The 14592-nt window shown below is 47.1% G+C and overlaps 5 protein-coding genes; 3 read left to right on the top strand and 2 right to left on the bottom strand.

Moving 5' to 3' along the window:
• Window positions 1-1574: 1574 nt before the first annotated feature.
• FFUJ_00732 (related to transcription elongation factor TFIIS) lies at window positions 1575-2762 on the bottom strand (the record flags this gene model as incomplete). XM_023571785.1 has 3 exons in its annotated part: window positions 1575-1583; window positions 1642-2421; window positions 2622-2762. 3 exons carry the CDS (start codon window positions 2760-2762, stop codon window positions 1575-1577), a joined length of 930 nt encoding a protein of 309 aa, XP_023425526.1.
• Window positions 2763-3340: 578 nt separating this feature from the next.
• FFUJ_00733 (uncharacterized protein) lies at window positions 3341-4009 on the top strand (the record flags this gene model as incomplete). Its single annotated transcript, XM_023571774.1, has 1 exon — window positions 3341-4009. The coding sequence occupies one exon, from the start codon at window positions 3341-3343 to the stop codon at window positions 4007-4009; it is 669 nt and encodes a 222-aa protein (XP_023424770.1).
• A 115-nt stretch (window positions 4010-4124) lies between these two features.
• On the bottom strand, window positions 4125-5336 carry FFUJ_00734 (probable THG1 Protein required for tRNAHis guanylylation at 5 prime; the record flags this gene model as incomplete). XM_023571763.1 has 8 exons in its annotated part: window positions 4125-4343; window positions 4392-4496; window positions 4541-4629; window positions 4676-4848; window positions 4906-4950; window positions 5002-5133; window positions 5181-5270; window positions 5323-5336. The coding sequence occupies 8 exons, from the start codon at window positions 5334-5336 to the stop codon at window positions 4125-4127; spliced, it is 867 nt and encodes a 288-aa protein (XP_023425525.1).
• Window positions 5337-6059: 723 nt separating this feature from the next.
• On the top strand, window positions 6060-7496 carry FFUJ_00735 (related to COMPASS component SWD1; the record flags this gene model as incomplete). XM_023571752.1 has 2 exons in its annotated part: window positions 6060-6418; window positions 6464-7496. 2 exons carry the CDS (start codon window positions 6060-6062, stop codon window positions 7494-7496), a joined length of 1392 nt encoding a protein of 463 aa, XP_023424769.1.
• A 1224-nt stretch (window positions 7497-8720) lies between these two features.
• Window positions 8721-14079, top strand: FFUJ_00736 (probable DNA-directed RNA polymerase II largest chain; the record flags this gene model as incomplete). XM_023571740.1 has 3 exons in its annotated part: window positions 8721-9077; window positions 9131-13995; window positions 14049-14079. 3 exons carry the CDS (start codon window positions 8721-8723, stop codon window positions 14077-14079), a joined length of 5253 nt encoding a protein of 1750 aa, XP_023424768.1.
• Window positions 14080-14592: the final 513 nt, after the last annotated feature.

Below are 14592 nucleotides of genomic sequence, written 5' to 3'. Positions count from 1 at the left end.
CTATAAAATATCTATAAATATCTTATAGGCTATCTATAGGCTTAAACTTTATCTTTATAAAGTCTCTTACCCTATAGTATTATTAAAAGAAGCTTTTAAAAAAAAAAGTCTTTAAACTTATAGCTTAATAAAATAATTACTTAATATAATTACTATTTATATAATTAATTATAATTTTATTAAAAAACTATTAATTATATTAAAATAACTTATCTTTATAATAGTATTTATTTATAAAAGATTTCTTTAATTAAGTAGCTTTTTTAATAAGAAATAGGTATTAAAGTATAAGTCTATATTATATCTTTTTATTAATAAACTAGCAATAAATTATCTTTAGTAATACCTTTAGTTATATTTAATTTATAATATCTCTATATAAAATAAAAAGGTTATTCTTAATAAGTATTTTAATATAACTTTTATTCTAATTTAATAGTATTAAAGGCCTACTAAAGTATAGTTTATCTTTATATAACTCTTAGGCTTAACTGCATTAAATAATCCTATATATTATATAATAACTTAGCCTTATGCTATCTATAATATCTTTAACCTAAACTCCTAATTTATATATTATTATAAACCTTATTCTTTTATAAGGAGAATGATATACTTTTTGCCTTTATTGGGGCATTTTAATCTATTTAAATAATGCAATAAAGTTATAGTGTTAATATTAATATTTTATTGAAAGCAGGGTTAGACCGGGAATGTGTCGGAACTTTCGCCGGCCCACTGTACATCGTACTATTTGGTAGCACATCTTGGTTATGAGATCAGTTGCATATCTCAGGGGTAGAACTTAGAGGTCAGACAGAACGCATTATGTAGACCGTAGTACTATATGGATAATTGTGAAAAGCCAAATATTCCACCTGCGTCAACGAGTACATCTTTGCCCTTTTCGACATCGAAGGCCAAAGATATTGAGCTTTCTGACCACTGACTCGGAAGTTGGGTGAAAACCGGGACTGCATCTACAATAAGTTTGAAAAGAAGCGACAAATGAGTGTGATCATGATGTGAAAAATTATCCAACACTATGAACCTTACCGTTATGTTCGGTATGTTATTGTGTATATGCGCATATACAAGAAGTCCTCCTTTCAAAGGATATAGGGTAGGCAAAATGGAAATTTGAGCAGCGTAAAGATCACTCAAGAGGCCTAGGGCTTTTGAAGAGCACGCCAAATTAAACCAGTAAAGAGTCGCCTAAGCCTAGGCTGAATTACATGAATACTTTTGTGACTTAGCTTTAAGGGCATATGGTTTTCCTTGTCACGATATCGATCCATGATGCCACAATGAAAATCATCCTAATAACACGTCCTCGACTGGGACATAACTCACTTGTCCAGAACCAACGGATTGTAAACTTACATAGGGCTTATAATCAGATTACGACCAATTACAATGAATTCTATTAATGGGGTATATAAAGGTGAAGTTAATTAGGCCAGCAACTTGTAGAACTTGAAAGATCTTTATGAATCTGATAGGCAGAAGTTACCTAAGTGTTAGTCTAGTTTAGCATTGCCCCATCCCTGATCCTCCAGACTCCTTGTATATTATTAAGAAAACTGAGGTATCCCGCGTTAGTTACGTCGCCAAACTTCAGTTGAAAGTGACAAGACTTACCTTCCATCGATGCCCGCACGCCATGCATTCGCAGAAAGTCGTCATAGGTTCATCAGCAGCTCGGGTCTGCGCCTGCGTGTAGCTGACCTGCTTCTTCTTACAACGGCCACACTCCAGACTCTCGCTGATACTCTTCTCAGCCATCGGGACCTGGGCCTTCTTCATGTTCTCCTTTTCTAGTTCGAGCTCCTTCTTGCGCTGCTCCTCGCTCTTGAGCTCGTCATCGGTCATGACAACAAATTTCTCGGCAGTGATCTCACCGGACAAGACACTGCGCCCGAGTTCCCGATTGGACTTGTTCTTCAGGTTGGTGAAAAGCGATCGGATCTTCTTCTTGTAATCGGGCGTTTCCCCTTTGAATTTGGTATAAGCGGCATGCTCAACAGCGACGGCTCTAGTAATGACGTCGGTCTCGGTTGCCGTTGATCGATAGGCGAGGCCATTGTAGATAAGCCCAATGCATGAGTTTCGAACGCTAGAATCGGTGCGCTTGACGTTCACGTTGTCGGTCTCATATTTTCGCTTCTCGATGTCGCCCTTGTACCTGGCCCCAGAGGCACCGGCTGATGACGATGGAGGAGGAGGAGCAGGTGATGACGCGGGCGCTGATGATGGAGCTGGGGCTGGAGATCCTGAGCCGACCTTTGCACGTTGTAGTTTCGAGTGCTTTTCCTGTTCGACCAACTTCTTCCACTTGTTGACGAGTTCGGCGGCGGCACGGGCGATGTCCTTGTTGGAATTTGAGCGAAGTTTTCCGACAAAAACACCTGCTCTTGTAGCCTATGACCAAGATCTCGGCATTAGCACAGTCCCTGTGAGATCAAGATTGCAATATCCGATAGATCCGCCAAGGTCGCAATTTTGACGAAAGAAGGCGAGAAATGCGACCATGCATTTGCGCAGACCAACCAAGACATGTATATATCCAAAACGCGCGCAGAAAAGCGCTCTCTCTACCGCTTCCTGAACCGCGTACGTACCCGTAGCATCTCTTCGGTGGGAGAAGCATCCTTCTTCAATGTCTCGAGTAACTTGATGGCGTTCTCCGGGGGCTCATTCGCAGCAACACACTTTGTCAGCGCCTTGATGCGCTGCCCAAGCTCGCGTTCGTCCATGGGCATTTTTGCGGGTTTGGAGACAAAGGGTTGAAAGAGTTGATAAATTGAGGCGTGGTCTGTCGCAAACTTACCTCAACCAACCTATGCCTGATGGATGGCACGTGAGCCCCTGGCTCATTGCTGTACCGGAGTTTACCCAGATCGTGGAGGTGGCTGAAACGGTCAGGCTCTACGGAGTACCAGGAACATGTATCATAAAATAGATAAATGAAATACGGAATCATCTCTAGGCTTACCTTCTGATAGTGTTCTTTTTATTATAATTTCATGAGCAATGTGTAGGAACTGGTAAAACCTTCACTCCTTTAAACCTCGTTCATGTTTTCATTGTCGCAGGATCAAAGTGCAGCGAATTCATTAAGTTGGGGGCTCTTGCCTTTGTACCTAAGGTAGTATAGACCAAGCGTTGATAAGACTAATCTGGGGTCCGATAAGCCAGCCCCGCTAAAAAATTTCCCAATCGCGACCCTCAACCATCCAACTTTCAACCGTCCAATTCTTTATCCCGTTCCCTCTTTGACAGACACGAGATCAACACCCATATAATTGGTCGCAAGAGGAGCTCAATCATAAACTATACGATGGATGCACATGCGCTTCTCTCCTCCCAAGGGTGGCGAGGAACCGGACACTCCCTACACAAAACCGACGACTCAATCGGACTTGCGAAACCTCTGCTGCTGAATCGCAAAGACAATACTCGAGGACTGGGTCAAAAGCAACATTTCACTAGCGACCAATGGTGGATGAACGCCTTTGATGAGCAACTCAAGGGTATCGATACCTCCAAGGAGGGGAAAGTGGTTCAGACTGTCACAACTGGCAAGCTGAACGCCCTCGAAAAGAATCTCGGCAAATACTCCGTATACACGACCTTCGTACGAGGCGGATTTCTCGAAGGAACGATAGATAAGCTCACGATCAACGACTCGAGCACCGAGTCATCCGAAACCGAATCCAGCGACCAACAAGAAGGCGACAAGTCTGACAAGGACAAGCCTCGGAAAGAGACCAAGGAGGAGAAGAAAGTCCGGAAAGAAGCAAAGAGGAAGCGGAAGGAAGCGCGGGCCGCGAGAAGGGCCGAGAAAGCAGCGCGTCGAGAGCTCAAGTCCAAGTCGAAAAAGTCATTCAAATCGTCCAAGTCATCCAAGCCCTCAGCAGAATCAAGCGACGCAGATGAGGAGAAAAAACGGCGGCGCGCAAAGAAAGACGAGAAAAGGAGGCAAAGAGCTAAAGAGTCCGGGAAATAGAACATAGAACATAGAAGGACATGGGAAAATCGGAGTTTGAAGGCATATACAGCGAAAGCATATTCACGGAGTTGAGGTTAATGGAAATTTTGGATGATACCCCATAGATGTATATTTACGTCTGTTTCGGAATCTTCCCAGGCTTGTTGGAAAGCAGCCACGGTCTTTGGTTCCAGAAATCGTCCTTGATGATGTCCAGGTGTTCCACCACCACACGAGCTTTGGCTCGGCTCTTCTTGTCCTTCTCCTTCTGTGACTTTGATTGCTCAACGGGCTCTGCTTGAGAGTCGATTGTTTGCATGGTATTGTGAGAGTCAGGGTCAACCAATTCGTACTGTTGAGTGTCAGTGCTGGTTGGCTGGGAAGTGTAGACCTTACATACGTCGCGGAAGATAACACTACCCTTTCTGTATATCTCGGGCTCGTTGTTGTAGTTGATGGAAAAGCGAGAGAAGAGTATCTCGTTTTTGTCTGCTGCCAATGTGCGCTGATACAGTCAGCTTGTTCAAGTTCCGCAGTATGGCCACCTACCGCCAGAGTACTCTCAGCTTCCTTGTTGTCAAGACCTCCGAGTTGAATCAAAGACCAGAAACATGTGTTATAGAGGTTATTGATGTGGCCTTAAGTGATATTAGTCTGGGCCAATTGTATAGTTGTAAAACCTACAATCTGCTTGTCTCCAGCTCATGTAATCCCGAAGATTTTGAACACTAGGGTAGCACACTGCCCGTCCATCGAATGATGGGAGGGGAGGAGATAACGGACTGTCTGGGAAGTGAGTCGACCAAAAGTACACGTAATTGGCAGTGAATGTCGAGACGACAGTGCTAACAAGTTTACTAGGAAATGATAAGTTTTGGACGCAGCATGGGATGGGACAGTCAGTGTAAACGAACCTGGCTCTTCGATCAAATAAAGTGCATGCCTTGTGAAAGACGAAGCTGTTGGAAGTGTTAGTCACACGAAGCCTTGAACTGGTTCGTCTTACGAACCTGTACTCATCACTGACGCCGTATGCAATGGTGATTTCTGGTAGCTCAGTTACGACAGCCTTGGCAGCTGTGTTCATAAGATCAAGGGCACGGCGATCATTTGGTTTCTCGAAGCCATACTTGGCACACATTCTATCAACAGTTAGGAGACTCATTTAAAGGCCAAAAATCAACAGTACTTTGTGAAGCCCCTTCCATCGACTCGCACCACGATCCATGTGTTGGGTAATAGCGGATCTGACGTCTCAAAGTTACGGACATATTCAAACCTTTGATCATAAGATTAGCGATGATATAGGTACAGGCAATGCGACGACTCACTTGGAATTCGCCATTTTGCGAGCTTCAATAAGATTTCGAACGTTGAAGACAGAGTGAAGACTGAAATATTATGCGTCTCTGGACTCTGGTGTTTGTGACTCAGTATGATTTGCTTGTGAGTGTAACTCGACATGGTGGAGAAGTGAATATTTTATGTACTTCTTGGGGTTAGAGAAATGTTAGAGAGAGAGAAAAGCCATAGACAGAGTGACGCTCAATTTCGGGCCTTATAATTTCAACAATAGTACAAAATTCTGAAATATTAGCTAGGTCTATAAAAATCTTCATGATTCGTTTATGCAGGTAACTATGAGATGATGAATTAGTAGTTTGGAGGCATTGTATCTATCTTCGCCCTCTTCTTGCGCCCCTCAGTAACTTGTAACTAGTACTGAACCCAAAGCTTAAGCCTTTGAACAGCAGACAACTGCCTACATCCAAGAACATAAAGCACATTCCCCTAACCTACATATGAGGAATGGAATTATACGGATCAACCTTAACTCATCTCGGTCCAAACATAAGTGACGTTGAGGAACAAAGCATCAGCCACGTTTCTATTTGCACACCTACCAAGGTCGTGTGGGCCTGCGCCTGTAGCCTTGCAGACCAAGCCCACCTCCAACAGCACGGCTGAAGCCAGTTTCTAGAACTTGCACAAACACTTTTGTCAATGGAACACGAGCTCCTTACTCCAACTACTATTCTATGACGCCGAATTTCAGACGATCGCTATCATGAATCTCCTACTCTCAGATGACTATCTTCTCCAAGATTACCCCGAGCACATCACAAATACGATCCGTTCAGGACATGCGACAACTCTACGTTTTAATCGGCAGGGCGATTACCTTGCTTCGGGCCGAGTCGATGGAACTGTTGTAATTTGGGATCTGGATACGATGGGAGTCGCGAGGAAACTGAGGGGTCACAATAAGAGCATCACAGTCACGAGCTGGTCAAGTTGTGGACGGTATCTTCTCACGGCCTGCCACGGATGGAAAGCTATCCTTTGGGACCTTAAGGATGGAAAGCGTCTACGCGAGGTTCGTCTTCGCGCGCCTGCGTATATGGCTGAGCCTCACCCATGGAATCAGTAAGGAAGCGCGATCATCTCTTGAGCTTGACTAACTTGAGTCAGCCTTAAATTTGTCGCCGCGCTGTACGAAGAGCAGCCACTCCTAGTCGACATAACCGATCCTGTCGACGTGAAACGTATACTCCCATCAGCGGCGAAGCGACCGAGTACCGACGATGCAGCACTGCGCGAGAAGCAAGCCAAAGAAGATGCGAAACAAATGACAACTTCTGCGATCTGGAGTACAACTGGAGATCATGTGCTCGCCGGAACCAACAAAGGCAAGCTCAATATCATCGATGCAAAGACATGCGAAATTATTTACTCGGAGAAGATATGTTCGAGTGCCATTACCAACATGCGATTGACCGTATCAGGACGTGAGTTATTAGTCAATTGCCAAGACCGAATTATTCGTACTTTCCGAGTGCCAAATTTACTGGCCGAGAATCTCGACCTCGATACACTACAATTACCACTGGAGCACAAGTTCCAGGACGTTGTCAACAGGCTATCATGGAATCATGTCACGTTCAGTGCAACTGGTGAATATGTAGCAGCCTCGACGTACAACAACCACGAGCTGTACGTATGGGAGCGCAATCACGGCAGTCTGGTTTGTATGCTCAAGGACCCAAAAGAAGAACAAGGCGTGATAGAGTGGCATCCAACTCGCGCGCTCTTGGCTGCCTGCGGCCTGGAAACCGGTCGCATATACATATGGTCTGTTATCAGCCCGCAAAAATGGTCGGCGCTGGCGCCTGACTTTGCTGAAGTGGAAGAGAACGTTGAGTACATTGAGCGGGAAGATGACTTTGATATCTATGCGCAAGAAGAGATACACCGACGGCGACTAGATGCTGAAGATGAAGAGGTTGATGTCTTGACCCTGGATCCATCAAAAACCCTGGACGAGGGAGAAAGCTTTCGGATGCCAATTCTGTTTAATCTCGGGGAGAGCGACAGCGAGGACGAATTCATCGCAGTATCAACCGGCACCATGAGACGTAGGAGTCCTGGAGAGGGTCAAAGCGATTTGGAGGAAAAGATACCCGTTCAGAAAAGCACGGCCGGGAAAAGAGGCCGAAAGCGTTAGACAACAAAGGAGATGATGGGTCGAACATGGACAGCAAAGAACAAAGGGGCCTTTGTCGCATTCGGAGGGGGCTAGCTAAAGCTGCATGGAATAGGGATGATTGATTGCAAAGATACCATTTTCGTCTCAATAGGAGAATGAATGAAATAATTTAGCCCCAGAAAAACAAAGAGTCTATTATGAGATCTGCTTCTCAAGGCTCACAAGACCTGTCTCGATACAATATGTCTAGGGGACGAAAGAAAACGGGACCTAAACGATAAAAAGACTTAGGTAAATAGGTATAAGTCTAGGATATCTTTTGCTGAGTTTATTTTTGATACCTTATATCAATCAAGGTCTGATGTTTTATTCCCTGAGGCATGTCTGATAGTGCTTCTGAGTACTAATGTAATCAGGGCGTGTCTTCCTTCTTTCTTGTAGCCTCCTGAGAGTCCACAGCTTCCATAGAATTTCATGCAACCTAATTCAAGGATCAAATGCTCATAATCAATGATCAGGAGCTGTTTCGCCATAGCCTGAGTCACTGCCCGGATCTCAAACGTCAGAGGGTGTGATTGAATCCAATTTCTTAGGGGTACAAGTATCTATACTTTGAGTACCCATCTAAAAAGCGCGACTGGCTTCCGCTTTACATCAAAAACCCGTGTTTAGTCAGCCCCCGAGAACGTGCAGCAAAGTAGCTCTACTCGCGCGTACAACAAGCCTCAGGCAACACCCTGAGCTCAGGGAGGCCAAAACAGGCTTAGCGCATAACTGCTGCCAGCCGTTCTCAAGTCCAGAATCTTTCAGGCTTCCCCCGACCCTCTCGCCTTAACCACGACAAAACTTTGCCTACAACACAAAGTCATCACAGCGCGCGTCGGGCATCGCGCGCATCCCATCGAAACAGCTTACCTACCGATTACGAACGATCGACGATATCGCCGACCGCGATTTTTCGAGTTTCTGCAACCTACAAGGTGGCGGCGACGGGGGAGACCAGCCTGAGGTTCACCTGAGCCAGTGGCCAGGACAGGCGTTGCTGTTCATCGCCCATCAAGCAATCGCATTTGAGAGAATTTATTATCGACTTTACAGCCTTGCGCGACCAAAAACCTTTTTAATAGCATCTTTTCGCACTTTTCTTCTACTTTTCGCGTTTCTTTGCGTTCCGGCGCGCGTTTGGATCTCTCGCTTCTCGCTCCTTTCTACTCCACGCCAGAACAATCACATATCGCCACCATGGCCAACCTTTACTTCACCCACTCGAGCGCTCCGCTCAAGACGGTGGAAGAGATTCAGTTCGGTCTGATGTCCCCCGAGGAGATCAAGAATATGAGTGTCTGCCACATTACTTATCCCGAAACAATGGAGGAGAACAAAACAAAGCCTCGTGACGGTGGCCTTAATGACCCGCTCCTTGGATCGATCGATCGACAATTCCGTTGCAAAACCTGCACTCAAGCAATGGGCGAGTGCCCTGGCCACTTCGGTCACATCGAACTGGCCAAACCTGTCTACCATCCTGGATTTATCAAGAAAGTCAAAAAGATTTTGGAGATAGTCTGCCACAATTGTAGCAAAGTGCTAGCCGATGATGTTGGTCTCGCTGTATGACGCTATTTAACTTTTGATGCTAACCGCCTAATCAGAGAGATCCTGAGTTCGTTAACGCCATTAACACTCGAGATCCTAAAGTCCGTTTCAACCGCGTGTGGGAAGTTTGCAAGAAGAAGCGGAGATGTGAGAACGACGAGGCCAAGCAAAAGGACGATGAGTTCGGCACAAAGACTGGTCCTCCGAGAGGTCACGGTGGCTGCGGTAACATGCAGCCCAACGTTCGACAAGCAGCCCTACAGCTCAAGGCCGCCTTCGATGAAGTTACAGTCGATGAAGATGGACAGAAGTCGAAGAAGAAGGAGACAACACCCATCACCCCCGAGATGGCGCATAGCATTCTGAGGAGGATTACAGAGGACGATCTTGTCAACATGGGCCTCAACTCCGACTACGCTCGTCCCGAATGGATGGTTCTTACTGTTCTTCCTGTGCCGCCACCCCCAGTCCGTCCCAGTATTTCCATGGATGGCACGGGAACTGGTATGCGCAACGAAGATGATTTGACATACAAGCTGGGTGATATCATTCGTGCCAACGGAAATGTCAAGCAAGCCATTCGTGAAGGATCCCCTCAACACATTGCCCGAGACTTTGAGGAGCTCTTACAATATCATGTTGCGACCTACATGGACAATGATATTGCTGGCCAACCTCGTGCTCTTCAGAAGAGTGGCCGACCTGTGAAGGCTATTCGTGCACGTCTAAAGGGTAAGGAGGGTCGTCTTCGTGGTAACTTGATGGGCAAGCGTGTCGACTTTTCGGCACGTACTGTCATTACTGGTGATGCCAACCTTTCTCTACACGAGGTTGGTGTCCCTCGCAGTATTGCCAGGACCCTCACCTACCCCGAAACTGTGACACCCTACAACATCGGCAAGCTGCATCAACTTGTCGAGAATGGACCCAACGAACATCCCGGTGCCAAGTATGTCATCCGAGCTGATGGTCAGCGAATCGATTTACGCCATCACCGCCGTGCCGGTGCGATCTCTCTTGAATACGGATGGAAGGTTGAGCGTCATTTGATGACTGGTGACTACATCATCTTTAATCGTCAGCCCTCTCTGCATAAAGAATCTATGATGGGTCATCGTGTTCGCGTCATGCCGTACTCAACCTTCCGTCTCAACCTTTCTGTTACTTCTCCTTACAACGCCGATTTCGATGGTGATGAGATGAACCTTCACGTCCCACAGAGCGAGGAAACACGCGCTGAGGTTAAAGAGCTTTGTCTAGTTCCCCTGAACATTGTCTCTCCTCAGAAGAACGGTCCTTTGATGGGTATCGTCCAGGACTCTCTGGCTGGTGCCTACAAGCTTTGCCGTCGAGATGTTTTCCTCACAAAGGAGCAAATCATGAACTGTATGCTCTGGGTGCCTAATTGGGACGGTGTCATTCCTCAGCCCGCTATCTATAAGCCTCGTCCTCGGTGGACTGGTAAGCAGCTTATCAGCATGGTCATCCCTAAGGAGGTAAGCCTGTTCAATGGTACGGATTCTGGTGAAAACGCCCCTCTTAAGGACGAGGGTCTTCTGATCCAAGCCGGCCAACTGATGTATGGTCTTTTGACTAAGAAGAACATTGGTGCTGCTGCGGGCGGTATTGTGCATATCAGCTACAACGAACTTGGCCCCGAAGGTGCGATGGCTTTCCTGAACGGTGTCCAGCAGGTTGTCACCTACTGGCTTCTCAACAATGGTCATAGCATTGGTATTGGTGATACAATTCCCGATGCGGCGACCATTGCTAAAGTCCAGGTGCACATTGACGAGGAAAAGGCTGAAGTTGCTCGCTTGACAGCAATGGCCACAGCGAACGAGCTTGAGGCTCTACCAGGTATGAACGTTCGTGCAACCTTCGAAAACAAGGTCTCCATGGCTCTGAATCAGGCCCGTGATAAGGCTGGTACCACAACACAGAAGAGTTTGAAGGATTCAAACAACGCTGTCACCATGGCTTCCTCAGGTTCCAAGGGTTCATCTATCAATATTTCTCAAATGACTGCGCTTGTCGGTCAGCAAATTGTTGAAGGCAAGCGTATTCCTTTCGGTTTCAAGTATCGCACATTACCTCACTTCACCAAGGACGATTACTCACCTGAGGCCCGTGGCTTTGTCGAGAACTCTTACCTCCGTGGTCTCACTCCCAGCGAGTTCTTCTTCCACGCCATGGCTGGTCGAGAAGGTCTTATTGACACTGCCGTCAAGACTGCCGAAACAGGTTATATTCAGCGACGATTGGTCAAGGCTCTGGAAGATCTTTCTGCGCGTTACGATGGAACTGTCCGAAACTCTCTGGGAGACATTGTCCAGTTTCTCTATGGTGAAGACGGTCTCGACGCCATGATTATTGAGAAACAGAAGCTGGGTATTCTCAATATGTCAAACTCGGCATTCGAAAAGAAGTATCGTCTGGATCTTGCAAACCCCCCGGACTGGTTTAAGCACGACTACGAATTCGGTAATGAATTGACTGGCGACAAGGAATCTATGGAGTATCTGGATCAAGAATGGGAAAAGCTGTTGGCTGATCGCCGACGAGTGCGACAGATCAACAAGGCCAAGGGCAATGAGGAGATGATGCAGTTGCCCCTGAACATCACTCGTATCATCGAGTCCGCCAAGCGAGTTTTTAATGTCAAGGCCAATGACAGAAGCAACTTGCGACCATCGGAAGTTGTTCCAGCCGTGCAAAACTTACTGGATAGCATGAAGATTGTTCGTGGTACTGATGAAATCTCGATTGAAGCTGACGCAAATGCATCCATTCTCTTCAAGGCTTTGCTTCGCTCTCGCTTGGCCTTCAAGGAGGTGGTCAAGGAGCACCGGCTGAATAAATTGGCTTTCGACCATATTCTGGGCGAACTCCAGAATAGATGGGATCGCGCATTTGTCAACCCTGGTGAAATGGTTGGTGTTCTGGCTGCGCAGTCTATTGGTGAGCCTGCTACTCAGATGACACTGAACACCTTCCATTTCGCTGGTGTGTCGTCCAAGAACGTTACTCTTGGTGTGCCACGTCTCAAGGAAATTCTCAATTTGGCCAAAAACATCAAGACTCCCAGTATGGCTGTGTACCTCAACACACCGCTCGCGAGACAAGAGCAAGCCAAGAAGCTACGAAGTATGGTAGAATACACCAACCTTCGCTCTGTCACCTCGGTGACTGAGATTTACTATGATCCCAACATCACGGAGACAAACATCCCCGAAGATGTGGACATGGTTGAGTCGTACTACATGATCCCGGATGAGAGCGTGGACCCCACCGCCAACCAATCGCGATGGCTTCTACGTATTACTCTGGACCGACAGAAGCTTCTGGATAAGGAGATTAAGATCGATGATGTTGCTCAGCGCATCAAGGAGGAGTATCCTACTGATCTGGCAGTCATTTTCAGTGACAACAACGCCGATGAGCAGGTCATCCGTATTCGAACCCTCCAAACCGGTGACAAGGATGAGGAGGGTGAAGGTGGCATGGAGGAGGATGTCATGCTCAAGCGCCTGGAGGCCCATCTCTTGGATACCCTCACTCTTCGTGGCGTTCCTGGCATTGAGCGTGCTTTCCTCACCAAGGGCACCCGACTCACTGAGGGACCCGACGGAGCTTTGCTTGCTATCAAGGATGACCCCCGCTGCACACAGTGGTATCTGGATACCAGTGGTACTGCCCTGCGCGACGTTTTGGCTGTGGATGGTGTCGACGCGACTCGAACATATACTAACGATCTGTATCAAATCGTTGAGGTCTTTGGTATTGAAGCTGCTCGTGCCGCGTTGGCCAAGGAGTTGACCAACGTGTTGGCCTTTGACGGTTCTTATGTCAACCATCGTCATATTGCCCTCCTTGTCGATGTGATGACATACAGAGGCTCTATTTCAGCGGTTACTCGACATGGTATCAACCGAGCTGACACCGGTGCTCTGATGCGTTGTTCTTTCGAGGAGACAGTCGAGATTCTACTCGAAGCTGCCGCAACAGGTGAATTGGATGATTGCCGTGGTATCTCGGAGAACGTCATGCTTGGTCAGATGGCGCCCATGGGTACCGGTAACTTTGATGTGCTGCTGGATCCCAAGATGCTTGAGACTGTTATTTCTGACAACTCTCGCATGGGATTGATGGCAGGTATGCCCACCAAGAGCGGAGATGTTGAAGGAGCTGCTACTCCGTACGACACTGGCTCCCCCATGGCTGATTCGGGCTACCTCAGCCTCAGCTCCCCCGCTGCAGGAAACTTCTCCCCTATCCAGGGTGCTGGATCGGAGTCGCCTGGTGGCTTCACCGTTGTTGGTGATCATGGATTTGGTGGTGCTAGCCCCTACAACCGCGGAGCGGCCAGCCCCTTCAGCAGTACATCCCCAACATCGCCATTCAGTTACTCGCCGTCATCACCTAATATGGGATACTCTCCCACATCACCTCTCATCGATGGTGGTGGCATGAGCCGCTATGGACCAACATCTCCTTCCTTCAGCCCATCATCACCATCATTCTCTCCCACCTCGCCGATGTTGCGTCCGACAAGCCCTGCCAGTCCCAACTACAGCCCGACGTCACCCAGTTACTCGCCCACGTCACCTTCGTCTCCTAGACACTACTCGCCGACATCGCCGGCACAGTTCAACTCTCCCACCTCTCCTAGTTACTCACCGGCGAGCCCCAACTACAGCCCGACATCACCCAACATTCATGGGGCTGGACCAACCTCACCCTCTTACTCTCCGGCGTCACCTTCATGGTCTCCAACGTCTCCTGAGGCTTATTCCCCAACAAGCCCAAGCTTCCAGAGGAGCCCTGGTGCACAGCAGTCACCGACCAGCCCGAGCTACTCCCCGACGTCGCCTGCTTTCTCTCCTCGGACGCCGGGTCCAGGAACTTCTGGCAATCAATAGTGAGTCTGGGTCCTTGATAATACCTTAATGGCTTGTCACTGACCAAGAACAGCTCTCCTAACTCGCCGTCAAACGAGCGATAAATTGTGTGGGAAAAATGGAGGTGGGATGGTGGGTGGGTGCATTCCTATCTTGGTAACAGCGAAAAAGAAAACAACTTGGAATTAGTAGCTTCGAGAATGATGCTAGCAACACAGGCGTTGCATTGCTTTTATGTTATTTTGGTAATCATATGGTGGTAAATGATAGATATTACTAGTATAATACACTAGTACATGCTTTATTATCACCTCCATGATTACCTCTATGAAACGGTGGATGTGTTTGCATTTCTTGAGGAGTATAAGGGGGCATGGGCCAATAGATGATGAAACCATGGTGAGCCCTGAGGAGATTGACCAGACTTGGAGAGGCCAGGTCTTTGTATGCTACATGTATAGACTTGACTGTATAAGATATCATTAATATATATGACTTTATAAAACTTTTTCCAAGCACATCCTAAAACTCAAGCGAAATCCTAAAATAGAACTTTTGAAGGCTGGAACAGCAATGGCAGAAGATGAATGACCGGGAGTCCAGTACCCAGTTAGAGA

This window comes from Fusarium fujikuroi, chromosome FFUJ_chr01 (genome assembly GCF_900079805.1).
Source record: "Fusarium fujikuroi IMI 58289 draft genome, chromosome FFUJ_chr01".
Lineage (NCBI taxonomy): Eukaryota > Fungi > Ascomycota > Sordariomycetes > Hypocreales > Nectriaceae > Fusarium > Fusarium fujikuroi.
The sequence above is the reverse complement of the archived record's forward strand: the minus strand, read 5'-3'. Positions and strand labels throughout refer to the sequence as shown.